At 33.0% G+C, this 25,728-nt stretch overlaps 4 protein-coding genes across 6 annotated transcripts; 2 read left to right on the forward strand and 2 right to left on the reverse strand.

Moving 5' to 3' along the window:
* The first annotated feature begins 1,054 nt into the window (after positions 1-1,054).
* On the forward strand, positions 1,055-6,034 carry LOC146165639 (uncharacterized). Its single transcript, XM_083382233.1, has 6 exons — positions 1,055-1,189; positions 1,733-1,837; positions 2,648-2,751; positions 3,372-3,582; positions 4,651-4,848; positions 5,841-6,034. Exons 1-6 carry the CDS (start codon positions 1,131-1,133, stop codon positions 5,875-5,877), a joined length of 714 nt encoding a protein of 237 aa, XP_083238359.1. The 5' UTR covers positions 1,055-1,130; the 3' UTR covers positions 5,878-6,034.
* A 1,833-nt stretch (positions 6,035-7,867) lies between these two features.
* On the reverse strand, positions 7,868-9,721 carry LOC146165640 (uncharacterized). Its single transcript, XM_083382898.1, has 4 exons — positions 9,583-9,721; positions 9,095-9,215; positions 8,741-8,845; positions 7,868-8,033 (listed from the first exon to the last, which is right to left on the reverse strand). Exons 1-4 carry the CDS (start codon positions 9,631-9,633, stop codon positions 7,936-7,938), a joined length of 375 nt encoding a protein of 124 aa, XP_083239024.1. The 5' UTR covers positions 9,634-9,721; the 3' UTR covers positions 7,868-7,935.
* Positions 9,722-9,977: 256 nt separating this feature from the next.
* LOC146165641 (N-acetylglucosamine-1-phosphodiester alpha-N-acetylglucosaminidase-like) lies at positions 9,978-20,042 on the forward strand. Its single transcript, XM_083381608.1, has 13 exons — positions 9,978-10,153; positions 10,740-10,886; positions 11,145-11,315; positions 11,699-11,851; positions 12,332-12,408; positions 13,201-13,264; positions 13,588-13,710; positions 14,493-14,708; positions 16,318-16,409; positions 16,678-16,854; positions 17,668-17,802; positions 17,991-18,069; positions 18,608-20,042. The coding sequence occupies exons 1-13, from the start codon at positions 10,077-10,079 to the stop codon at positions 18,930-18,932; spliced, it is 1,836 nt and encodes a 611-aa protein (XP_083237734.1). The 5' UTR covers positions 9,978-10,076; the 3' UTR covers positions 18,933-20,042.
* LOC146165642 (uncharacterized) lies at positions 19,982-24,853 on the reverse strand. 3 transcript variants are annotated; one of them, XM_083381610.1, is made up of 3 exons: positions 24,721-24,853; positions 21,746-21,908; positions 19,982-20,959 (listed from the first exon to the last, which is right to left on the reverse strand). In XM_083381610.1, exons 2-3 carry the CDS (start codon positions 21,802-21,804, stop codon positions 20,599-20,601), a joined length of 420 nt encoding a protein of 139 aa, XP_083237736.1. In that variant the 5' UTR covers positions 21,805-21,908; positions 24,721-24,853; the 3' UTR covers positions 19,982-20,598. The 3 variants fall into 3 exon arrangements, with proteins under 3 accessions (XP_083237736.1, XP_083237735.1, XP_083237738.1); XM_083381609.1 differs by lacking the exon at positions 24,721-24,853 and adding an exon at positions 22,405-22,528; XM_083381612.1 differs by lacking the exon at positions 24,721-24,853 and adding an exon at positions 22,418-22,466.
* Positions 24,854-25,728: the final 875 nt, after the last annotated feature.

Raw genomic sequence — 25,728 nt, forward strand, 5'->3', positions numbered from 1 at the left:
TTATAATAAACGTTGATAAACACAATGTCGATTTTTTGTTGTTGTTGTTGTTTTGTATATAACTGCCTAAACTACTTTTAATCAAACGTTGAAACGTTAAGGTAAAATTTTTCGGCGAGTAATTTTACTTAAATGTCAAAAAAATGGAACTCACAATCAACTTAAAACATGTAGGAAAATGTCATTTTATATAATGGTCTGTAATCCTACAAAAATAGTTGTATTAAGAAATCAGATTCTTACAAATTCTCAAATACCTATCAACACCCTTGAGCATTAGAAATGGCACACCAGGGCGCCGCGGCATCCGGTTAAGAACCACTGAATTGGTAGTTAAAAATAACTGCTCGGCAAATTTTGGCTTAACAATCTAAAACGATGAAAACTTATTTTACCGTGGTCCCGAGAAACTAAGCAAAGGTGTACGTACACTTGATTTTCTAGAATGACAACGATACTTTTTGTTCCACGAAAATGGGCAAAACAAAACTGAAAAAGTTCCGAGCAGTTCGTTGGGTCGCGCTGGTTGATAATACGCGAGACAAAACAAGGGCAAACATAAACTCGTGTGTAATTTTGCTGATAACTACAGCGAATATTTTTAAGGAATATTGCATAAACCCGAAAAATGACTGAATTGTGTTTTACCTGTAGTCTGTTAAACATTAAAAACGAGTGGTCGACTACTTCAAGAAACTGACGCAATACTTTCGAACAATAATATGTTGTTTAAATCAATTTATTACTTATACGTAAAAATTTCAATTTTTCAGGGTCAAAATTTTTAATTTTTCAAGTCAAAAAACTGTTTAAGCTGTGTTGACCAACTTAACTCTGGATAGCTCAGAAGTTTATATTCATAATTAATTTGCTGTAATCAATGACAAAAATGGAAGGTGTAAATAATCTGTTGTAATATTCTTATAATAAATTATTTTTCATTAAAAAAAACACATTCTTCATTCCCGGATTGTCCCTTTTCATGTTTAGCGGGGGAAAAAATGCGACGAGTTTTGATTGGTCAAAATGTTTTCGCTGTAGCTACTCGACGCCCCACAGTTCCTTTGGTTAGTGACCGAGGTGAAATTTGTTGAAACGTGCTTTTCAAAAATAAAAATAAAGCCAAGAAAATGTCAAGGGGAAGACCAAACAGCTCGCTTTTCGTGCGAAATATCGCCGATAATTGCAGGTATTATTGTTTTTTATATGTTGGTTATTATAATAATGCTATTACTTATAGACATCGTAGCAAGAATTTATCTAACGTTGCGTATTTTCGGTGCTGGTCTAGAATAGAAAAAGTTAGGGCTTTGGTCTAGAATCCTACCACAATTTTTAAATCAACGCACAATATTTGGGTTAGGGTGCGGGTTTGGGTGAGGGTGGGTCAAGTATTGATATATTAATTATTTAATAATAATACTTGACCCACCCTAAACGCCAACCCGCACCCTTACCCAAATAATGTGCGTTTTGGTAGGATTCTAGACCAGCGTCAAAGTTAGTTATTTGTTTGTGCAAAATTTTAAACTATGTATTGTCTTTATTTTATATGTTGGGTTGCGGATATATTGTATATATATGGTCAATGGATCTAAATTTGACACTTTTCTGACATTAAATGCAGACTCAATCATGTCTGTCATTTGTTGTCCATCCAAAACGTTATCTGAAATATTCTAGACTTGTCTGAAAAAGTTTCTAGCGGCTGTATTTGTGTGTTTTCCCTTAGACCTGAAGATCTTCGTCGTGAATTTATCCGCTTTGGTCCAATAACTGATGTTTACATTCCCCTTGATTATTACCACCGAAGGCCGCGTGGTTTTGCTTATATACAATATCCTTAACCTTTTTCAACGGTTTGTATCTATAATGTCTATGTCTATCAATTTCTAGACCGTAAAGCTCGTATGGAAGGGCACAAGGTAAAAGTTAAAGAAAAGTAAAGGCAAAGAAAAAGCCCCTTAAAGTGTCAAAGCATCGCACAAAGCAAAAGAATGTCAAGTCAAGGCAAAGAACTAAATGTAACAGCATGAAAAAATTAAACTTTAAATCAAGAAAGTATTTAACTGACCAATAACAAACTGAGAAGTTTTATTCTTAAGTTAGCTGTCTTTAGGATTTTATTGTTAAGATAACAATAAATTTTGTTAATTGTGCAACAACTTAATAAAACATCAATTTGTTTTTTTAGCAAAATAAAGCACGGATATAAAGTAAAGAAATGAAACAAAAGAAAGAAACCTAAAAGACCCAAAAACTAGAACTACTTTCCACTCGAAACCATTAAAAAATAGAAACATTTGAAACATAATGTGTAAAAATAAATAACTTGTTAAGTAAAAATATCCTTTTTAAAAATGTTTAATTTATGAAAAATATCCCTTTTCAGTCTGCACTCTGTTGTAATTAAGATTTTAGTAAAAATGAATGTGCACACGTGATCTCGTAAAATTAACATCTAAAATTAAAAACAAGAATCTGAACTTCAACTTTGGCTCCTAAAAATTTGTCGCTACACATTCAGAGATCTTGTTAATATTGCCATGGAATGCAGACTGAACCTATTTGAAGCAGTGCTCAATATTTTGTAAATATCCATTTAACCATGGTGATGGCTTTAAATTCCTTGACTCCTTGATCGCACATTTGAAGACCAGCGTGATGCAGAAGATGCTTTGTATGCGATGGATCGAAAGTGGATTTGTGGTCGCTATATCGAAGTACAATTTGCTGCTGGGGACAGAAAAAGTGAGTTAAGACAAAATCTGATGCGATGCTTGTGTAAGGCAAGGTATTAAATCTATGATTACATTGGCAAAACATTTTAAAAGTATTATAGGAATTTTGTACAGCTTGATTTATATTGTGTTATGTTTTTATATACTGATAATGCTTTTAGGACAGGAATATATTTATCATATAACATCCAAACAAGCTTGATTTTCAGTGTACTAAGATCTGTACTTCATCTTTAAGAGTTATGATGGGTACTTTGGCAAACAATATTAAAAATCTTTTCAAAACTTTGTGTTTAATTACCAATCTGCGAATTAAGTCCATCATTCTATTTTTTGCTGTTTGATATCTTTCACACTGTTACAACATGTTCAGATATTGCAGTGTTGTCAAAAATTGTTTCTTTTAAAAATAGCAAAAAAAATTAATTAAAATCTGTTTTATTTTTCATTTTCAAAACAGAAAAAAATTAGCATCATTGTTTTTTATAAAACAGGTAATTGTTGCTCTTACATAAAAAATAACTACTCAATAGAATTCCAACTCCTGTGTTTTATTCAACATCATCCCCTTGTCCGAAAATTGCCATTCTTTAGTTTAGAATGTGTTTTACGTAATGTTATTTCTTGCAGCGCCTGGGCAAATGAGAAACAAGGACGACTACAGTCCACCGCCTCGCAGACGCCACAGCAGAAGTCCCGGTCGTCGATACAGCCGCTCGCGAAGTCGTTCGTTTGAGCGCCGTAGATCACCTTACGAACGTGAACGTCGCTACAGTCGTTCCCGATCACGAGAGTATGCACCGAGGGAGCGAAGAAGGTCACCGGAGAATGGATATGCAAGGTATTTGTCGCAAAAATACCAATGTGGAGTTTATCGTTTGAATAGTGCACTAATGCAGGGTTGCTACAAAGTCTTCTAATTTATTTGCGAATATTGACAAGTCTTATGTTTTTCCAAAAGTCTTGTTTTTTTATTTTGGCGTGAATTTATTATGTCTGGGTAAGATATGTTGGAGCCATTTTTAACTTGATTTTTTGTTATTGTTTCAACCATCGCACATTACAAGCTGTTTTGATTGCGAATTTAAATTATTATCAAAAATTCAAGCGATTCAAATTTTTGTTGTTTAAAAAACCCATAAATTTTAATTAAGTATTTTAATAAAAGTCTTGGCAAATGACGACCATGTTGCTGTTTAGCGCAGTATTCATCAGAATGACATAAAACAATTAAGATTTAAAAATTACAATCTCAATAGACTTAAGCTAGAGTTTAAAAACAAAACAATTAATACTGATTAGACAATGATAAAATGAAATCAGTTTAATTGTTTTTTCGCTCCATTAAAGCAACAAAAATAAGATTTTAGATAAACCAAACCCGTATGGAAGGGCACAAGGTTAAAGTTAAAGAAAAGTAAAGGCAAAGAAAAAGCCCCTTAAAGTGTCAAAGCATCGCACAAAGCAAAAGAATGTCAAGTCAAGGCTAAGAACTAAATGTAACAGCATGAAAAATTAAACTTTAAAAAGATTTTAGATAAACCAAACCTCAAGAGAACCAAAATCCTAAACTATATCCCAATTTTCCTGTACTTTTCACTAAATTGTTTATTAAAATGAATGCATTAAACATCAACATTTAGTTTAAGAAGACTTATAATACCTCTCTAATTTTACTTCGCTGTTATAGTAATTTTTGGTAAGCTATCCATTTCAGACATCCTTTACTTGTTTTACCAAATTTGGTATTATAAAACCTTTAAACCCTGAACATATCAAACCTGTCACAATTTTAATCTGCACAACGGTGGTAAGCTAAAAAGGCTGACAAACAACTAACTCTATTTTTTTTTTTATTACTTAATGTTTATAAAAAGACCTGTTAAAAATGCAATGTTTTCTTTGCTAGACGAGGTTCAAGGTCACACGACCGAGTTCGAAGGTCACCATCCCCGGAACCGGTCCGCCGATCACCATCATATGAAAAGGAGCCGAAGTACCGGGGCGACTCCCGTGAACGTGAGCGCTCACCACCTCGTGAATCACCGCCGATGGAACGAAGGGGAAGCTACAAACGATCACCGAGCCCCGAACAAATACAACGCAGGTGGTGAAATGTTAGTACAGGGGTGGCACAAGTCGTTGAACTGATTTGCCTTTGAAAAGTCATTGAAAAACCTTTTTTCAAAAGTATTCAAATTTATTTTATTCATGTGTTACTGTGTTAACCATGAACTTACACTGATTTATTATATTCTAAAAGCATCAAATGATCTAATTTTTTGAAAAGCTATAAATTTTCTTGAAAAGTCTTTAAACATTTTGTTAAAAGAATATGGAAACCCAGTATTGAAATATCTTGTTTTTTAATTAGAGATTTTAAACTGAATGCTTTTTGTTGTATATAGGAAAACTCGGCAGGCTAAATTTTTAATGATTCTTATACAAATTTATATTCATAATGATGCTTATTCTTAATACTGTGCAATTCCTTAATAATTTGTATTCTACACTTATTTTTATGTAAAAAGTTATTTTCTCTGACAAATATTAACTTATTGACTTCTGTGTTTTCATATAAATATATATTTTTTATATTAGAAAAACAGATTTTTACCGGCTTAGAAAGGTGTGGTTGGTTGACTTAGTATAAAGTTTACCTTTTTTAACTAACTTAAATTCAATTTATCTTTGTTGCTGTGATCAACTTCTAAAGTAAAATGGAACCATTGCTAAGCAAATCTTATTGTTTATAAAAAATTATAATCTTGTTGATTAATTTATAATCCCTAATTTAATTTAGTTGTATTGGTACAATCAGAATGCAGCAAACAGTGGTAACTGGTTTTGGTCTTATTTTGATCAAGTTAGTGCGGCGTCAGCTATTCAAATCTTACCTGTTCAGATTTCTACTTTGTTGATAGCCGTATTTGTCTAAATCTGGAAATCAGGTGGCACTCTTCGACAGATTATATTGAAATCTTGACAAGCTGTTGCACAACTGTAATGAATGTTTTTTCTAGCTTCTTAATGTTGGTCTTTTTTTGATTTGATTTTTAGTTGCAATGTGATTTTGACATTCGATTCTTTTGCTTTCAGATCGCGATCGATTTCTCGAGCATCAAGCAGCAGTTAAATTGTTCTGCTGATGTCCCCTGATTCTACTTACACTGCTGCACCTTGTTTTATTTCCCCGTCACCACCACACATGTGTTGTAAGCCAAGCAGAAATGTCAAACTTGTGACTTTGGGTTGTGCTGTACGCCGTCAATAAACTTTGTAGATTTTTAAATCTGTCTTGTTTTTGAAAAGTTGCTTTTAAAGGCAAGATTTGTAAATATAAATAAAAACTATGCTGTATTATTGCTACTTTTAACCCGATATATTATAAAAAAATTGTTTTAGTATGGCACAAGTCCGTTTTGGAGGACTTTGTGCCAGCCCAAATATTTATAATATAAAATACAGTGGTCCTGATACAAAGTTGTTTCTTAAACAGCGTAAAAAATCTAATATTACGATTTCTGCCAGAAGTTTTGCAGGCCTAAGTGGAGTTCGTTCAGTCGTAGAAAATCGATTTTAATGCGGAATATTGTAGAACACAAACTTGACGGGCTCTCTAAAATTGATTCGATTCTATTTGTTACAGGTTACGTGTTCTAATAGCTTAGCCGCAGCAATATATCAAACAAACTTAAACGGCAATCAGCTTACTTGTGGAGGACATTGGCTTTTGTCAACGCCTTTAAACGCTTAGCCATAGATTAGTTTAGCAGAGGTATGTTAACAGGCGGTAATTAACGCCTCTATGTTAGTCAACACATTGCAGTGTCAATTGTTTGCGATTACCAGAAAACTGCGTTGGTTCACCTCATGTATTGGTTAAAATTGTGTTTAGAATACAATAGCAACAAAACGTTATACATTTCATCTATTTTTTAACCTCGTAATTATTGCAGCTGTGTGAAAATCTATTCACTTTCCTATTAATTAAAAGAGGACTGAATTTCAATTGCAGGGTTGCCGCGGAGTCTTTTGATTGATTTTCTTCTGGAAAAGTATTTAATGTAACATAGGTTATGTGTTTAAAAAAAGTTTGAAATATTTGTTATTGCATTACGTCTTAAAAATCGAAAATTCTATTTGATCTGTCTTTACATTTTACAAGTTTACCAAATTTAACTTTTATTTTTAAGAGAACATTGTCTTATATTCATTCTCTTACAAATTTCTAACAATAAGGACTGTTCGTTGTTAATTTTATATTCAATTCTGCATGGATTTGTAGAAGCCACTTTGTCATATTGTGTTTACACAGAGAATTTTTGTTTTTAATCGATGTGTCGTAACGGAAAATTTTCAGTAAAAATCTATGGCCTAAATTCTTTGCAACCACATTGTAATGTTTACGTTACTCCTTGCAGCCAATGTGCAAACGATAAGCGGAAAGTTTTCGGTAAAATTCCGTTACGTAGATTTCTTGCAACCACATAATATTTGCAGCGAATTTGCAAAAAAATTCAAATTGCTGACACCAATTTTTATGCGTCAAGGTATTTACATCCGTTTTTTTGTATATGTTTCAAAACACCGCGGTCTGAACATTAGTCGGTTTCCCCGGTTGTGTGATTTTCAAACTGTTGACATTTTAACTGGAGGCAGAGGCTGTTTCGCAATCGCATTTTGACGTAAAATTTGTATGTTTCGCGTCAGAAATAAATGTGAAAAAGGTTTAGACCACGCCTTGTTATCACGTGATATTTTGTTAAGTATTATAAGAATTAATGACGTAAATCTTTCTTTATCGCAGAAATTTTCTTAACTGATTCTCGTCTATAAATAGCGTGTTCAATCAATATAAAGAGAGAGAGGCTTTTATAGCTTCTACTCAGACAGCAAACTTGAGTGCTTTTGTGACTGAACCAGAGAGAGGCTTTTACAGCTTTGACTGAAGACAGCAAAAATTTACTGTTCATGTATCTGAACTAAAGGAAAGAACAGGACCTGAATGGCCTCACGAAGACAGACCATCTCAAATCTTGTAGGAGTGTGGTCGATTCATCTTGGCAATTATATAAATGAAGACTCATTAATCGGACCCATACCCTACAGATTCAACACTCTGATGTGATAAACGATAATTTATTAGGTTTCAAAAATAACAGAACTTGGAAGCAAAGATAGTTTTGCCAGTTTAGAATGGAATGGTTGCTGCTAGGATTAGGTAGATCAGTGGCAATCCAACAACAAACTCAACTACCATTGCAACCAGAGTGGTGTTCCACAATACTCCTGCACAAAACAACACGGTAAACCCATTATATTCCACTGTTTGTAGAGCAAACACTAAAAACTGAAACAAATAACAATTTAAATAAATTGCTTAAAAAACAGTTTTATTAAAATGCATTTAAATAAGAATGTAAATCAATTAAATATCTTAAATGACTTGGGTCAAGAACCTTTTGTCACTTAAGTCAAGGCATTTAAAAAGTGCCTTGAGTGCACTGAACTCAAGTTATTTAAAGCAATGTCCCAAGTTAAGCCATTTGACAACAGTGACTTAAGTCAAAACATCTGTTTAGTAAAATTTAGAAGGAAAGTTGGTCCATACAAATCAACAACTATGTTAAGTATATTGTTAGCATATGTTAATTAAATGCAAACTGAATATGTAAAAAAAAAGATATCTCCTCGCACTAAAGCACGTTAATGATGACAACGACTTCGAATGCAATATACTTTAGACTTGTCTCAGTCAAACCAGTCACTATAGGTTCTAGTTTATAAAAGAGAAATATATTTCGCCAATCACGGCATCATCGGTCTCTAAAAAACGAATACAAAATAATGTAAACACGTAGAATGTTAATTTAATGTTTTAAATTGTTGCACTTAAAATTAATCCTTCCGATAAATAAACACCAAAATAGCTAGTTTTTAACTGGAATTATTTCCCAACTTATTATAAATAATAAATAGACAAAGCATACATATACCTAGGGATTCATTGATACTATCTTCATTTACAGAAAATACTTGAAATCCAATCAAGGAGGTAACTAATCCAGCAGCCGCCATAACTTTGACACTAGACGTGATTCCTGGAAAACACAACGTTGCAGTGGAGTTTAAAATATCAGTCATACTAAAATATGATTTACTCTTGTCTAAAACATAAACAGTTAAAAATACAAATACAAAAGAAAAGTATTTCATGTATTTAGCAAATTACTAAATTCTTATTTACATTCTGTATTGTTTCTTTTATTACCCCTTTGTTTTAGTGAATTTAACACATTTTAGCTTTATATAAGGATAAGAATGCGAGAAATATTTAATGGATCACTTACTTCTTGGCGCTTTTATCTGACCAATTCCACCAGTTTCTGCGCTTGAAATGAGAAACCTTTTGGATAGAATGGTGTTGTTTCGTGGTTGGGCATTTATCAGCCTTGATAGTGTTGAATTGCGCTAAAAATATACTTTTATGTTCAAATCCTTATATATGTATAATAAGTATATGTTTTGAGGAATTAATCAAGAATAACTACAACAAAATGTCTATAAAATTAAAATTAATATTAGCAAGTTTTTCTTATTAATTTTTCTACAATTTTTAAACCTGACATTTGTTTAGGACTACATAAGATCATTTGTTTCTTATTTCCTTAAGTAAAGTTTTAACAATAACTTTCTGATTCCAAGAGACTAGGTATTATGTATTAAAACAAGTTTAATGTTTTATTTTTGACAAAACTAATTTTTTGTTTAGTTACAAAAAATTATAAAATGCAGACGGTTTGTTCAAATTTTGCGTTAAAATATGAACCAAATTTACCGTAAGTCCGGTTTGGGGACGCGTCTTCATTAAAATTCGACAAACGTTCATCTTTCTTGCCTAAAAGGACCTTTCTTATTTACAATAAAATCAACTTTGCAAAAACGAAACGAATGTTGAAGGACTTTCACGACGGGACTTTTACGCACCAAATGTAGCGGAACAATTATGCTTAATGACAAACCAAATTAAAGTACACAAGTATGCATGAATACTTACACAAGTATGCTATAAAAACTTATTTAACACGTTTCTAATATAAATTAAATAAAATTTTAAAAATATTTTGTAGTTTGGTATATTTTAAATAAAAATAGGAATTGAAATAAATGCGACAGGGAAAACCCCTTGATCCAGTTTTACAGTTTTGTTTCCTCTTGAATGAAACGAAAAAATCGGAAAAGATGTTGCCTTTGCGTCACTGTGATCAAATTTATAGTGTGTAGCGATTCTGCATTTTTGCGTATATTTAATGAACTGCTGTAAAATGTACAATGCGCAGGCTTTGCTTATTTACTATTCAAATATCCCTAATTGTTTCCACTTCAATTGCCTTTGATGAAAACGAAAGGTTAGTATAGATCTGTTAAATTAAGAAGGTTTAATTTTTTTATACATTTACAAAGACTTATTATTGGTTACCCCCGTGCTTATCAATTCAATACATGTTTAAAGTACAACCAGCCAAAACTTTTTTTGTACTACCTGTAGAAAGTTTTAGGCTGAAATTTAGGAAACATTCAAAGCCCAATAACTATTTGTTTGGATTGCAAATCTTCAAGCCGAATCAAATTTATGATAAATTCCTGACTTTTTATGACAATTTTAGTACATAAGTTGCAAAGAATATAACATATATATATCTCAGTACCTGTACACCAAAAGTAGCAAATCTAATTGGTGCTGGTCTACAATCCTACTACAGTGTAAAATTATTAAATCAATACACAATATTTGGGTTAGGGTGAGGGTTAGCATGGGGGTTAGGGTGGGTCAAGTGTTATTATATTTATTATTCTAATTCAATAAGTAAAATAGTGAATTGATTGAGACACCTTGCCATAATGTTTGCAGTAATCCATAAAACTTTTATTTTGTTAAATTATTAAATTGTGTATATTTTAAATCTAGGCATAAAACATTATTGTCTTTTCAAGGTCCTTAAATGATGACCAGTTGCATCCTTACAGTGTGAGATTCAGACGACAATCACTGAACCTAACTTCAAAAAGTGCAAACAAATCAATGTTTGAAACTTGGAAAGTTCACTCTTCTACGCAATTAACTCCAGTTTCAAGCACAAAGTATGTGAAAATACTTTTCATATTTCAAGTTCGGAGTCTGTTCTTTTTAATGAAAATTAATCTAAAGCAATCAAATGATTTTTTAATACTTTCACAGTGTATCTGGCAACAAACGAAGCTAAACACAAAAATAATTATCCTACTATGTAACAACTTGTAAAACAAAATACAAAAATGTAATTCTACAGATTCTGACTGTATTGTTAAGCTAATACCTTAAACGTTTTACAATTTAAAACCTTTATCCAACATTTTTAGATTTTTTGTTGCCGATATTTTGCCATACCAGAGGTATTCAATCGACACTCATGTATACGGACACCACACTGTGATTCGAAACCCGATGCGGACTTTTAGTGTTTATGAGGCTGTTGATAATGGTTGTCGTGACAACAGACAGGCTACTGTTCAAAGAAGGGCGAGAGAAAAGTATTTCACTATTTATTTTTCTGTTTGCCTAATTACAGTATGGTGGTTTCTTAATGTTTTCACTTTTATAACAAGAGAAATTTTTGAAATATCGACTTTAGGATTGAAACCCGTTGTTATTTAAACTGCTTATGTGCACAATATATTGAGTGAATTATTTTTACTCAACTTTTTAATCTAAGAAGGATGTGTTTTTATCGTTCAATAAATTTATGTGATATTGCTTAGAAAACAACTTTTTTGTTATTTTTTTTGATCTATGTTTCTGTGAGACATTACTGTCTCTAAAGATCAGGTTATTTTTTCAAAAACTTATTTAATGAATTGGTAACATAAATGTGAATAATATTTTTGTTTCTTTGTCACAATATATTTACTTGCAGGGATTGCTTGGTGGCTCAAAACGGAGGATACTTTGACACACAAGGTTTAGCGTGTCATGGAAATGTTATCAGCGATGGAAAGGTGATTCAAAATAATGGGAAAGAACACAATGTCGTTTTTGGAATAACTTCAAATGGTTCAATCATTACTGGGTAATATAAGTCTCTGGTAAACATACCATTTTATGTTGTAATTTTGTTTATTTATTGTATTTTACTTATCAGTAAATCACAATAACAAGTATGGCAAAAACATCCATGGGTTATATTCAACAAAAAAGCTGCACCTTCAAAAAATGCACCCCAATTTTCTGGCCATGTACCCATAAGATCGTAGAGATCTGTCATACTTTTAATCAGGGTCATTAATACGTTATTGTTCAATGAAATCAAAATTCGATTCAAGGGTAGTTTTTTTCATTTGATAGCAAATACATAATGTCAATATTTGGTGATAGAAAATGGACTTCAGATATTCAATGTAATCAAGTAAAAATTAATATGATTTTTTTAAGATTTTTAGAACTAACGTTAAGGTTTTTTATTTTTAACTCTAATGTTTGTTTGACCTTGATTTGAACTGCTGATTTAATATATCCTGTATTTACATAATTTAAATTAATTTTATTTCAGATATTTGACTGAGAGTGATGTAACAGCATTCAACTTCACACAACTCATCACTGGAGTTGGATGGTTGGTTAAAAATGGTAAGAATTTAATTCATAAACACTAGATAAAAATTAATTTTTTTACCAACTTTATTCACATAAAAAGTTATTTAGTTTGTGAATGGTACTGAATTTGGACAGAAAATAAAATAAGTTGTGATCGTTAAATATTAGCAAAATTCAAAGTTTCGTAACCGATCTATTTTCCATATATGGAAGAATGAGCTGGTCCCCAAAGTTGTAAATGTAAAGTTCGGTAGATCACTGTAGAATTTGTTCAAAACTAAGAGGTACCTTGCTCTGCACATTATTTGGGTTGGGGTGTGAGTTAGAATTTCGATTTGGGTGGGTCAAGTATCATTATATGGGCCGAAAATTTATTTTCGGGACATATCTTGTTTTTGCCGTTATTATATGGGCCGAAAATTTATTTTCGGGCATGTTTCAGACCGATCAAGTATTATTATATTTATTATTCAATAATATTGCGTAACCTACCCAAACCCAAACGCTAACCCAAATATTGTTTGTTGTGGTAGGATTTTAGACCAGCGCCAAAGTTTTCCACCTGTCTGTAAAATTAAAATGCGACTTATTGCTAATGCTGTTTACCTAACTTTAAAAATTGCAAAACGGTAAACTGCTTCAGTAATAAATTGTATTGTAATTTTGCAGATCCAGTTACAGTAGAGCGAATTTCGCCGTTCTGTAAACAGCAAGCAGGGCAATTAGCCTCTTCCAAAATTTTAAATATTTGGTAAAATCAAATTAAAACTTAATAAATCAAATAAAAGTCATATAATTGCATATTCTAATAAATTGTGGTGTTAGGCACCTTGTTTCTTGAAGAGTCGCTGAAATTGGAAGAAAGTGTTGAAGAAACTGGGACTTTAAAGTAAAACTCGTAAAATATATATTTTTTGACAGTGTGTGTTGCTGTATGTAAAAATACCTGTTCATTTTAATTGAATGGTTTTTATAAATCATAAAGTTTCTTGTAATATTATTCAAAACCAACTCATCTGTTAATTGTATTTGTTAGCTAACGTTTTGTAACTTATGTAAGTTGTCTTATTCAGGGTGAATGACAGCGAATGATTGTTTTACAATATATTAAAAACATAAAAATTAATAGAAAACAACGTTATTTCCACTTTAATTTTCTAAAAATATATGTTGTATGAATTTTAAGGAAACTATTTTAAAACGCTTTTATAGATATTTTGCCGATGTACAGTCAGCTCGTACAGCGATCGGTCATGATAGAGATGGTCATGTGATTTTTGTTCAAGTTGACGGACAAACCAACACTAGGGGGCCAGATCTTCATGGATTTGCAAAGTAAGTTGAAAAAATGTACTGAGTACTAAGCATTTCTACCAGATGGCTTACCAGTTAAACCAATCCACAGTTCATCTATTGAGCCATGTTACCACTGGTTTTAAATTTATGTGGTTTAAGAAAAGTTTCAAAATATTTTATTTATATCAAAAGAACTCCATAAATGCAATGCTAGTTTTGTTTAAAACTAATTTCTGAAATTCGGGTTAGTTTCTAGCCTGTGTAAATAAAATAACCTGTGATCATATTTGTTTTAAATTGATGTAATATCAGTAAATTATCTCATGCATTTTCTTCAGTGTGAGAAAATTGCCTCTGATCAAAGTATTAGTCATTTAAGTAAATAGTTCGAACTTTTTTCTAATTTTACAAAAAAAATCACGTATGCCATAGAGCAGCGTGGTCCAACTGCAGGCCCAAAGTTGGACCGCGAGTTCAGCTTTTTCGGCCCGCGAACTGATAGTCAGCTTTGGTTCAATCTAGCAATATCACTTTGATTTTTTGTTTTTTAATTTTTTGGTGTTGAAATTATTTCATAACTACCGTAACTGAACAACCATAAAGTTAGTATATAAGGCATAGACTATGTATAATTTGCCAGCAATAAGCCTAAGAATCGCAATTTAAAAACATTGGCCCGCAAGATAAAAAAAACTTGATTTTGGCCCGCGATGAATAGAAGTTGGACCATCCTGCCGTAGAGACATGCATTTCATTCGAAGAAAATGCTTTTGCATCTTTTTTTGATATTACAAAACAACGAACGTCTCTTTATTCTCCAGATTTCTTATCGATGAGCTTGACCTTGAAAATGCAATCAACCTCGACGGCGGTGGTTCCGCTTCGCTGGTTTTAAACGGTACCTTTGCGAACTACCCTTCCGACCACTGTGAGTCCGACCCCAAGTACAGGTGCATGCGGCGAGTGTCAACTGTCATATGCGCCCACCGTGCCACCTGCCAACCTGCCTGTGTCACTGGAACTTGCCACAACGGAAGGTTAGTGCTTGTCACTGATTGCTTGGTATATTTGTCAAAAATATTTAAGCCGAGTTATTTCTCAATATTGACTTAAGTACACTTAATTACAGTCATTTACCTAAGTCATTACTACACTGCTGGGAACATAGACACAACTCACATCTGTAATAAGATTAATCTCAAACAGAAGTATTTAATGTTTAATAAATTTTAAAAGCAAGGCTTTTTAAGCCGAAATAGTTTTTTTTTCACTGTCACTTGCCACAACGGAAGGTTAGTGCTTGTCACTGATGGCGAGGGGCTAGGTTTCAGTTTGATATGAATCACCATATTTTTCCCAAACGGGCAACCATCAACTAAAACGAGACCAAGATGTAAGTTTAAACCTTTGCTTTTAAAGAGAATTAGTATTTAGTGAATGTAGGTATGCAGTGGAATGTCTGTACTGTGCATTTATATCGGCTGGTAATGCCACGAGGATACGCTAGGGACGGAGGATCGGACGGTTTTAAATCCGAGCCGCTTCGAGCAGCACAGTCAGCACGTGAACTTTCACCTGCTTGTGTCGTTATCAGTCATTTTAAATGCGCACCATTCTTTAAATGATTTGTCTGCATTTTTCGGCTCTGTTTTATTAGTTCTTCTTCCACCCAAATGGGCCGAAATATGGTTTTAGAATTGTAAACGACCATATATAACGTTTGTCAAATTCAGCTAAAAAATTACCGATTTGTGTTAGTTTGTTATAATTGTGACCTAATTACAAGCTGTTGTTAGATTTTCGTTTTATAAAGTTTTTTAGGAAAAATATCGTTAATTTCAGTTCGTTAAATTAGAAACAAACTCTTAACAACTCTTACTCGTTATTCGGGAGAAATATTTATTTGAAATATTTGATTATATTTTCGCCGCCTTTAATCGGAACAGTGGTTCTCAACCTTTTCTGACTGAGTAAAACACCTATGGTGGATTTTTACTGCCGCCCCGGACGCCATCAACAACAACACTTGGATTAAATTTAATGATTTTTATTTGGCAAACAAATAAGTTCGCTTAGAGCTACAGCCTTAGATTTTAGATTAAAGGGCGCTAATGTTGCAAAGACACTGCGTTAAATTCCCTCCATAAGACCAGGTACCAATGCTTACACCATCGAGGCGAATCATCCAAGGTGGTTTTGGAAAGTTTTTAACTAAATTTATTAAAAATTATAATCTAAGGTTAATTGTGTCGACCTGGAGTCGAATCCGGAACTCGTGTTTTTAAAATAAAGAACTGAAAATGGATGCCGACTTTATTAAAAAGAAAATATTTATTTTGTATTTATGACCAGATTTTTTGCAGTCTTTTGTGGTTTATATTTTTTTTTATTGAAAATATATTTCCACGCTTTTTGGAATATTTTTAAAGAATATAACTAATGTCTATAACTATATATTTTATTAAATATGAATTGTTTGAATAGATCTGACAAGGCATTCCCGACAATAAATTGTTTCTTTGAGGTTTACAGTCATTTGCATTTCCATATTTTCATTTCTACTAGATTTTTAGCCCATTAATTAATAGTAAAGCTAGTCATATCTCCTTAAGTGTTTTTGTATTCTTATTGCGTTTTTTGTTTCAGATGTGTCTGTGAAAGAAACTGGGTTGGTGAATCGTGTGACACAATGGAGTGTTCGTTGAATAATTGCACTAATCATGGAAATTGCACACCTGGTAAGTTTGTTGTTACATTTCCTAAATATTTTTGTAACATTTTTCTTAAATATTTTTTAATATAGTGGCTCATTGGAAAGATTAATACAAAAATAATACAAAGCAAAAAATAGATAAAAACATGTATTAAAAAATAATTATAAATAAAACATATGACAGAAGAATGAATAAATAAAATATATATTAAAAAAATTAATATATACAATAAATTATACAAAAAAAAAATAAAAAATAAAAAAAAATAAGCAGATTAAAATTTAATTTTTAGCTGGTTGCTTGTGCCTACCGGGTTGGCATGGCAACAAATGCGACCAGCCTTGCTCCCCCGGATTCTTTGGAACCAATTGTTCCCAGATTTGCCGATGTGAGAACGGGGCACTTTGCCACCAGGTGTCAGGAGAGTGCTCATGTCTGTCGGGATTTCACGGAAAAAGTTGCGATTTGGGCAAGTTTTGTTTTTATTTCTGCTAAAAACGTCTTGTTTTCTTTGTGTATATTCTCCTGTTTTTCCCTAATTAAAGTTTTTAGTGGCATTTACTTGATTCTTAGATGCATAATGGCTGGAGGTATTTTATTCTGTTGTTTTCTTAAGATGGATAGCGGACCTTTTTATAATATTATAAAATGTCTACTCAGCGAAATTTGCCGAATCCGGCTTCGACTCTACTGCATTTTATTTCAATTATTTACGAAACTAAAATAACATTGATATTCAGCAACCCACTCATAGAGGTTCCATATAATTTGTCCACACACTATACGCGGTCAACCTGTGCCATTCCACTTTTATAATTTCAGTTTGAACCTTTTTAGTTCCGAAATGTGTTACTGCGCATGCGCACGTCGGACTGGGGAATCGAATAGTCCTATACGGTCTTACTTGAGTACAAAGTCCGCCTCCGCAGCCCTGCTTTAAAGTTTTTGGATTATTGTTAGGAGCATAATGGCGAAAGATTTTTATCCTGTTGCTATCTGAAATATCGGGCTTTCCAACTTGGAGCCCATGGAGCCCTAAGGGTTAAGGGTTTGACAGGATTTTATTTCCAAGTATTATTTTTTATAACTATTGCCTAATATAAACCTGCATTTCAGCTGCATATTTGCGCACGAGTTCGCCCGAGAATAACAGGTGTTTTCAGACTAATTCTAATATGACGTAACTTTGTGACGTCGTCCCTGAGAATTTTCATGCCCCACCCTTAAACAAAACTCCTGGATCAGCCCCTGGTAGGGAGATAACAACATTTTGTGTTTTTAGTTTGTCCACATGGCAAGTATGGGATCAACTGTTCGTCAGATTGCCACTGCAGTGACACCTGCCTGTGCCACCCTGACACTGGCACCTGCCACAAAAAACAGCAGTTGCCACTTATTGAAACCTACTTCAAAAATTGTAAGTATATGGGAACTTCCTAATTTTAAAATTTTAAGGCTATACGGTAGATAATATGGTAGATATATTAAAATAACCGATTATTAAGGTAATTCATTTTTAGTGAATGGCAAAAATTATCTTGAGCGTTAAATCCAACCGAAAAAATGGATTCATAAAGTTAACCTTATATTGTTTTTTTTATTCAGTGTCGCTGTGTGTTGCCACAAATTTGTTGACAAAAGATACAGTTCAACCTGACGAAGTTGACTTTGTAAGCGGAGATCTGTAAGTACGCTCGTTTTCCCAGTTTAAAATCTTCAATATTAAGCAGAAAATGTGTTCAATACCTAAATAACTGCTTATTTTTCAAGCTATGTTAAATATTTTTGTGCTTGATACTTTTTTTGCAAAGTTTACATGGATAAGCAAAATTTCACGTTTTTTTAATTTTTTGTTTATATCAAATTCGCTAAAATTATTTCTTTTTCGAAAATGTGCTATGTCTTTAAATCAGTCATTCCTAAACTGCATACTAGTGTACCTCGAGAGAATGTCAAGTGTGCCGCGAAACTTTTTGTAATTTGGGAAAAGAGAGTATTTGTATTACCAATGGGCATACGCGCAAGCATTTAGATTTATATACGCACTATCCATTACAAATTTCATGTGTTAAGGGCGATTGTAACATTGCTCTATTGTTGTTCCATTAGTGTGCCGCAAAATATTTAAGATTTTTTTAGTGTGCCGCAACCTAAAAATTTTGGGAGCCACTGCTTTAAACAGATGAAAAACAAATAAAATTGATTTTTCGATTTTTTTTCAGGTTCATGGTATCACTGCTCTGTGGCGCCACCGTACTTTTGGTGGTAAGTTTGTCGGCGAACTTCGCCCTCTTGTGGAAGTTCTACTCGTTTCCACCACCAGATGGCGCCGCAGACGAGTGGGGGTACTCGAGCGACTCGACATCCCCCCTTTCCGACGCGGTGCGACCCCTGGCGGCTAACAAACTGAAACGCGGCTGGAAATCGTTAAAAAGAAAAATTGCGCCACCAAGCGGTTACCGGGCGATCAACTCTTGCGACGAGAATGACGTCATAGACGCTAATGATGTCATGGAACTGGACGACTTGTCGCAAGTTAAGTTTTAGGCGAATTTCTTGCATTTTATGACAATATGTAAAAGCGATTTGGGTAACTACCATTATCACGTCATCAATGCACATTGTTCTATTGGAACGTTGGACAATGAAATAAAAATTAATAAGAAGGTAAAATCCTGACAAATATTCATCCTTAGAATGAAACTGAGGAAATTGGCCCCTCGTACGAAAATTTTATAATTTTTATTTACCTTTGTATAGGGATACACAGATTTTATTAACTCCAAACCTCAGTGTAACGGATGGAACGTTTTTTAGGCAAATTCTCTCGTGTACCAAATAGGAAATAAAATGAATCAATAGTGCTGTAGGTTGCTGATATTTAAAGGGCTGTATTAAACCAACTTCAAAAACTGGACAATTTATAAACAGTTTAAAGGATTTTCCTTTTTCGCATAACCCACCCATAAAACAAAATTTACGTTTGTGTATGTTAGTTAAGTTGATGAAAGATACACACACATACGTGTACAACAACTGTGATTAGCCCTTATAAAGTCGTGGTTCGATCAACGATAACGGCTTACGTGTTGTAATACACCGTAAGTCTTCAATAGACTCACCAAACCATTCGATCATGGATTGTTTTGCAAGCAAAGCCAGCTCTTGCTTTCAGTATTATTGCAATTGAGTTCCTCTTTATTTCTGTTTTCAAGTCTCAAGTTGGAATTTTAACTTCTATTTTCCACATGATATCTACTGGTTTAAGTAGCAAACTAAATGCTTTTCAATTCTTATCTTTACACTGTTTCATTTACCACATCAAAACTTGTGATTTTTTACTTCAAATGTCGACGTAGCAAAAACGTCATATTTGTCATGTCAGCAAAATACTAACTCAGAATCAAGAAAATTGTTTAAAAAAATATTGTGTAAATTGATTTTTTGTAAGTTTTGATTGTCGTGCAATATAATTTATAATAATATAACTTCACTTCTTTTTATCTTCAACTTTTTCCACTGTCTATATGTATAGGTACGACTGTAGGTTAGTCAATTTGCGAAAACAAGAAAAAAAAAGTGTTTTTGTTTTGATGTTTAATCCTACTCATAAAATTAAATGTTACAACATTATAAAAATACATGCGATGTGATATACGTGTGATATTAATTTATTTAAGGTAGCCTCACTTTTTACTGTTTAGTCTCACATATAATTATATGTTCGACATTCAGTTCCTTTATATGAAATGTCCTATAGTTTTAACAGTTTGTGGCAGTCTTATTGGCGCCTCTTTTCTGGATCCAGAGGGCAAGTGATAGACTTCATCGTTTTTACGATCGTGTATGTTTGCTTTTACATTTGCCTTTAGAGTTTTCACAGAGACGCACACAAGTATGCCATTTTCAGAATAAAAATTTCTATTTGTAAACAAAATATTTACAAATAGAAAATAATAGATGAAATAAAAACGATATGCAACTGATTTTTTTTAATTGGTATATTGCTGCGTCATTTTTTACTTGTGCATAGGCACTTAAGACGACACAAAAGAATGTTTTTACCATATTTAATAAGTATATTTTGTAAGTATGATTTATAATGAGAAATTATCTTGAATCACTTATGAGATGCACAAGAAAACAAATCATAAATTAAAAGTACAAAACGCAAAACACAGATTTAGAGTTTAAAATTAATCTTTTAATTAATCTATAAGCTCTTCTTGAAAAACATGCCTTCTCTACCAAAGATTGTTTTCCCAGAAACAAGCTTGAATCCATCCTGGTAGAGCCCTTCTAGTAGGTGGAACTGAAAGGAATAACTCTTTTCAAAGGATTCCTGGGTTTCACTGTATTTGTAACCGAAATCGGCCAAGGCAATTGGGATTTTAAAGCCACCTTCTGGGGGGTCGATGCCGAAGCCACGTCTCATTGCGGATTGCAATATATAGCTCTGGCTCCATTCTTGTGACTCGTAAGAATGAAAATACAACTTAGGATTGGCCGAACCAGAGTCGTACGTGTTGACATGCAGGAAAGAATCAACCATTTTTGCAATAACTTCACTACTTCTGAAAAAAAGTATGGGTTGTTTGAATCACGACGTTCAAGTCTATTCCGGGCTCATATTTTTATACCGTTGAGTTAAGATTAGAATTGAGTTACCGTGCACAAAACGTTGCCACATTTTAAAGGGCCAATATGTATTGTATATGTATTTATATATATGCCAAACGTAAGGAAAAATCCACTATTCTGTTCTGTATGAGGTAAACGAGCCACGTTCAAACATAAAATACTGCTCTGACTTCTATTAATCTACACGTCATATACACATCACATTTAAACACTTTACTTGATCCGAAGAGCCAATTACTTTATTTAATTTAAATAAAACAGAAAATCGTATATTTGTCGATACGCATATGCGAGCCCTCTACAGTTCAAGAACTGCCTTGTGCCCAGCTATTGCTATACACATGTTCTATTCACCTTACACCGGGAAACAGGAGAAGGTTAAATAGCAAAAAGCTAATATTTACAGAGGACAAACTAACGCAGCTATCTAATTGAATAAACAATCACTCTTAAATAAGCTAAAACAGTTTTAAAAATCATTTTTTTACAATCAGAAACATACCTATTTGTGGTACAAGAAATAAAGCTTGAAATAGTTTTAAGTATTTTTTAGGAAAACATGAAAACACCCGAACAAATTAAAATAATTTTTAATTTCACGTTTGTGTCAGACTTGAGTTATGATTCTCCTTCAAAAAAACGCCGGTCGAATCCAAAGTGATCTTTAAAATTTGTTGTTGTCTTGCAGACCAAAACCTAATGCTGTAATAATAAATTACTTTTGATTTAAATAGCTGGAATAAACGTTGTCGTAACTTGCAACAAATAGGGCGGCCATGGCATCAACGTTGATCAGGTTATGCGCAAGAACTGCGGCGCCTCTTTGTCGAAACACTTTTGTGCGAAATTACGCCGAAGCTGTTGCTCAATCTGGACGGTTTTCTGTAGCGATAACAAACGTTGTGGTAAATTTGAGTTATTTAAAACCCTTGCAAGCACCTGTATTGTGTTAAGTTAAAAATGTTAAGTCCATAACCTGAATCTCTCTATTAAAAAGTCACAGTCCGCCTTTATCACTCAAACTATTTGGCGCTATTTTGCTGGCATTGTGGATTGAATGAGACTTTGAATTAGGTTTTCATAGCTTTTATCAAGTATACTTTATTTAAAAAACTATGACCGCGAATTTTACTAACATTTTTTTTCACCCACGAATTGTAGTTGTATAAGTAACATAGTTTCCACCTGTAAATCAGTGAAACATGAACACACCTACGTAGAGTTTCCATGGCTTTCGGTTTACTGTAAATCAGTGTTCTTAAATTACGTTAGCTTTCAGCAAACTAAGAAAAATTCTGAGAAGGTTCGTTTTATGCTTTCTACTAAACAAAATTAACAAAACCCAAGGAAAGGTAATATTGATCGTAGAATAGCGTACATTCAAGTTTTACCAGCAAGTTGACATATCGAGGAGTACCATGGATATCAGTAGTATATTTTCCTAACGTAGAAAACGTTTCACGATACAGTGCTGCTTCAAATGTCCATGTTGCTGAAATTCTAAACCAAAATAGAGCAAAATCGTATAAAAAATATACGTTCTGGTTAAAATGCTCTTTTTTTATTTTATTTGCTATTTAAGGTTTTTGTGCAATACAATTTATGCCTCGCAACCGGTGTGCCGCCAAATACTAATTAGGTCTGTTACTTGCGTTTTAAAGATCCTTCTTAATAATCAGTCGAATTAACGCGAAAAACTTAATCTCCTTAAGGCAGGTATTTGGAGTTCATGTAATAATCCAGGTGTAATTTTATGAACTTTTCATAATATTTAAAACTTTTTTTTTTCATGAACTACCTCGGAGGAGTAGGTGCAGACATACAACAATAATTTTCAAACCTAAACGCTCGAAAGCCATAAAATATCAAAAATCAATAAAGCTAAAAAGTAAAAAAAAATTAAGCTATAAATTGCAAACCACCACAGTCCGATTTTATTTGCCGAATACTATTAAAAGCCCCATGTTCTCTTATCAGCTTGTGCAAGGGGATACGATTTTCAGGACTTTGACCGGCAGTAAAAATTTAAAAATTCTACAAAACCGCAAAATTAGAAGACAAAGGAATGTAACAGGTATGTAAAATTTTCGCCACGTTTCATTATAATCGCACCCTTTTCTATTGGCTGCCTAGGATGTTCGCTGATGTTGCTGATTGTCGATAGCCATATATTTCGTATGTGCCGCAAAATTGTTTTTAGCTCTGTTGGTGTGCTGTAAGTGGAAAAAGTTTGCGAAGCACTGATTTATAACATTTAACCTATTTGTCTTTGCACTCTTTTTTACTTAACTGAAATATAGACGATTTTCAAAAAAAAAAAATTGTCAAAAAGTGTCTTGCTAATCTCATAATTCTAACTTATTTTGCTTACATCTTTGTTGAGTGATACTTATAAGGTAAAAATTAAAATAAGTACAGAACTTAGTAAACCGAAAATCAGTTTGTATATTTGTAATTAAAAGATAAATATATGAACTTGCAAAATTAAAACAAGTTATATACTGAAAAGCAGGGCAAAACGGCCCCTCCCTTTTCTCGTTAACTAAAATTGCTATCGTCAATGTTTGTTTGCCGAACAGTGACTATCGTCAAAAAAACGTTTGTGCCCCAAAATTAGGCAAATTCGATTTTGCACAAACCAGGGAGGGGAGAAAATGTGTTTGGGGGATTATCGGCCCCCTCACAAGTTAATCCGTTATTACTATAGCGTATAACTCCACTGTTTGTTTTTTTGATTAGCCTTTCAGTACGACATTTTGGAACTGGGATAAAATTAAATAAAATATCATTATTAGAGCAGTTTTACAAGAAGGCCAAACAATCAGAAATTTACCAAGATCTATTGTTAAGCTCGATAGGTATTCGTTTTAATACTTATGAGTTGGTAATTGGTATACATTAAGAGAAATACAAGGCATTTACGTACGGCCTTTTTATAACCATGTAACCAATATCCAGTTACAATGCTAGTACTTAGTATAGTGCTATTGCGGTTTCATTTATGTTTTACCATAACTTAAATTATGACGACACGTTGTGACGTAACTTGTAACAATATCTCTGAATTTTTTTTCTTTATCAGTCATTTCCACACAACACGGCAATTAAATTATATTTTATTAGTGGGGTCCGTTTTGCCTTGCCCAGTGTAAAAATCGACAACAAAGGTTAATTTATTTAGAAGTTATACTTTATTTAGTTGTTTTTTTAGCATAGGAGTAACTTTTGAATAAGACCTTTCAGTTGATACCACACTAATCAAAAAATATTTTGTGAAACTCGAAATATGCAAAAAAATATTTAATCAAAGGTTTTGTTTCTTCTATAATATATTTACATGCTATTTATTATCTGTTGTTAATATAAAATTTAAACAAACAAAAGTAAAAGTTTGTACGACTAAAACCTTGTTTGAATAGCTAAAAAGGGTAATACGTTTGAAATGTTAAGATTATAGTAAAGAGAAGGATTAAGGTTTCTGAACTGTATAGCCTATTGAGCCTAAGGTGTTCAGCACCTTAGTGCAGGTCTAACGATATTGTCAAGCGACTGATTAAAAAAGCTTCACCATAGCTATTGACATTAACACAATTAGAACTCGCACTCAGTGAACACACTAAACACTTGACCGATCATCACAGATTACTGCAATAAAAGATAAAAACTAAAAAAGTAACCTATACGCTCTGTTTACCTTGCTTTTAGATTAGAACATATTTTAACAAATTATTTTTGCATTGGAAAGACAACCTCTAGATTTCTATAGGATAAATTATTATCTGAGATTCTAGGATAAATTATCTGAGGGAGATATATATACCCAACAGGTTCCAGCTTAAAACTGTTATGTCAGTATTATTCAAGCCGTAGCCTGTGTAGCCAAAGGAAAAAGGTATTTTTGCGGTCGCTATACAAACACGTTTTCGCGCTCCGCTGCTTAAGAATCTTTGCTTTAACATCTGTCTTTGGGGGTTAGTTCCTATTTTTCTTATATTTACACTGTTTTGTTCATGACCAACATTGTGACTTTGCTATTTGCTATCATATTTAACTCTATGTTTTATTGTTTCAATCTTTTGCTGAGTTGAAATGCGGGAATTTTAAGTTAAAAACAAAAAATCATTGTACTGAATATATTTACGTATTTTCTCATAAATATTAAATTTATCGATTAATTTTACGTGACTATATCGATTAAAACCTATGCCGCCTGGTTGTCATATTTTGAACACTCTTTCATTGTTTGCAAATTATCAGGTATTTATTAAAGCATCGGAACAAATACCTGTTTTTACCAAAGCTGAAACATAAAACAAGACAATAAACTGGTTGATGCGCTGCAGCTGGTTTAGAAAATCTTGTTCGTAGCCCATTTGTTACATCCGCATAAACATCGACAAACTTGGTGCAGTGCTCGATAGATAAGCCAGTACTGCCAAAAGATTTACGGATGGAACAGATAAGCTATGAACAAAATTTTCTAACCAGGCGGCGCATCAACCAGTTTAATGCCTTGTTTTTTGTTTCAGCCTGGGTAGAAACCGGTGTTGGTTCCGATGCTTCAATAAATGATCGACGTTTTGGCAAACCAGGAAAGAGTATTCAATAGGTTGCCTACAACAAGCTGTAGAAGTTGATCATTGGTACATAAATAAATAAACTGTATTGTTTTCTATGTTCAGTTCACACCCTACTTATATGG

This window comes from Ascidiella aspersa, chromosome 2 (genome assembly GCF_963924565.1).
Source record: "Ascidiella aspersa chromosome 2, kaAscAspe10.2, whole genome shotgun sequence".
Taxonomy (NCBI): Eukaryota; Metazoa; Chordata; class Ascidiacea; order Phlebobranchia; family Ascidiidae; genus Ascidiella; species Ascidiella aspersa.

Bases quoted from the DNA above. Each gene is read 5' to 3' on its own strand.
- LOC146165641 (XM_083381608.1), top strand. From the start codon at position 10,077: ATGCGCAGGCTTTGCTTATTTACTATTCAAATATCCCTAATTGTTTCC. The intron at 10,154-10,739 runs GTTAGTATAGAT...TGTCTTTTCAAG, and splicing joins GCCTTTGATGAAAACGAAAG to GTCCTTAAATGATGACCAGT. The intron at 10,887-11,144 runs GTATGTGAAAAT...CAACATTTTTAG, and splicing joins ACTCCAGTTTCAAGCACAAA to ATTTTTTGTTGCCGATATTT.
- LOC146165640 (XM_083382898.1), bottom strand. From the start codon at position 9,633: ATGAACGTTTGTCGAATTTTAATGAAGACGCGTCCCCAAACCGGACTT. The intron at 9,216-9,582 runs GTAAATTTGGTT...GTATATTTTTAG, and splicing joins GTCCCCAAACCGGACTTACG to CGCAATTCAACACTATCAAG. The intron at 8,846-9,094 runs GTAAGTGATCCA...TGTGTTTTCCAG, and splicing joins TCAGATAAAAGCGCCAAGAA to GAATCACGTCTAGTGTCAAA.
- LOC146165639 (XM_083382233.1), top strand. From the start codon at position 1,131: ATGTCAAGGGGAAGACCAAACAGCTCGCTTTTCGTGCGAAATATCGCC. The intron at 2,752-3,371 runs GTGAGTTAAGAC...TATTTCTTGCAG, and splicing joins TGCTGCTGGGGACAGAAAAA to CGCCTGGGCAAATGAGAAAC. The intron at 3,583-4,650 runs GTATTTGTCGCA...TTTCTTTGCTAG, and splicing joins CCGGAGAATGGATATGCAAG to ACGAGGTTCAAGGTCACACG.
- LOC146165642 (XM_083381610.1), bottom strand. From the start codon at position 21,804: ATGGCCGCCCTATTTGTTGCAAGTTACGACAACGTTTATTCCAGCTAT. The intron at 20,960-21,745 runs GTAATTTATTAT...ACTTTTTTTCAG, and splicing joins TCCAGCTATTTAAATCAAAA to AAGTAGTGAAGTTATTGCAA.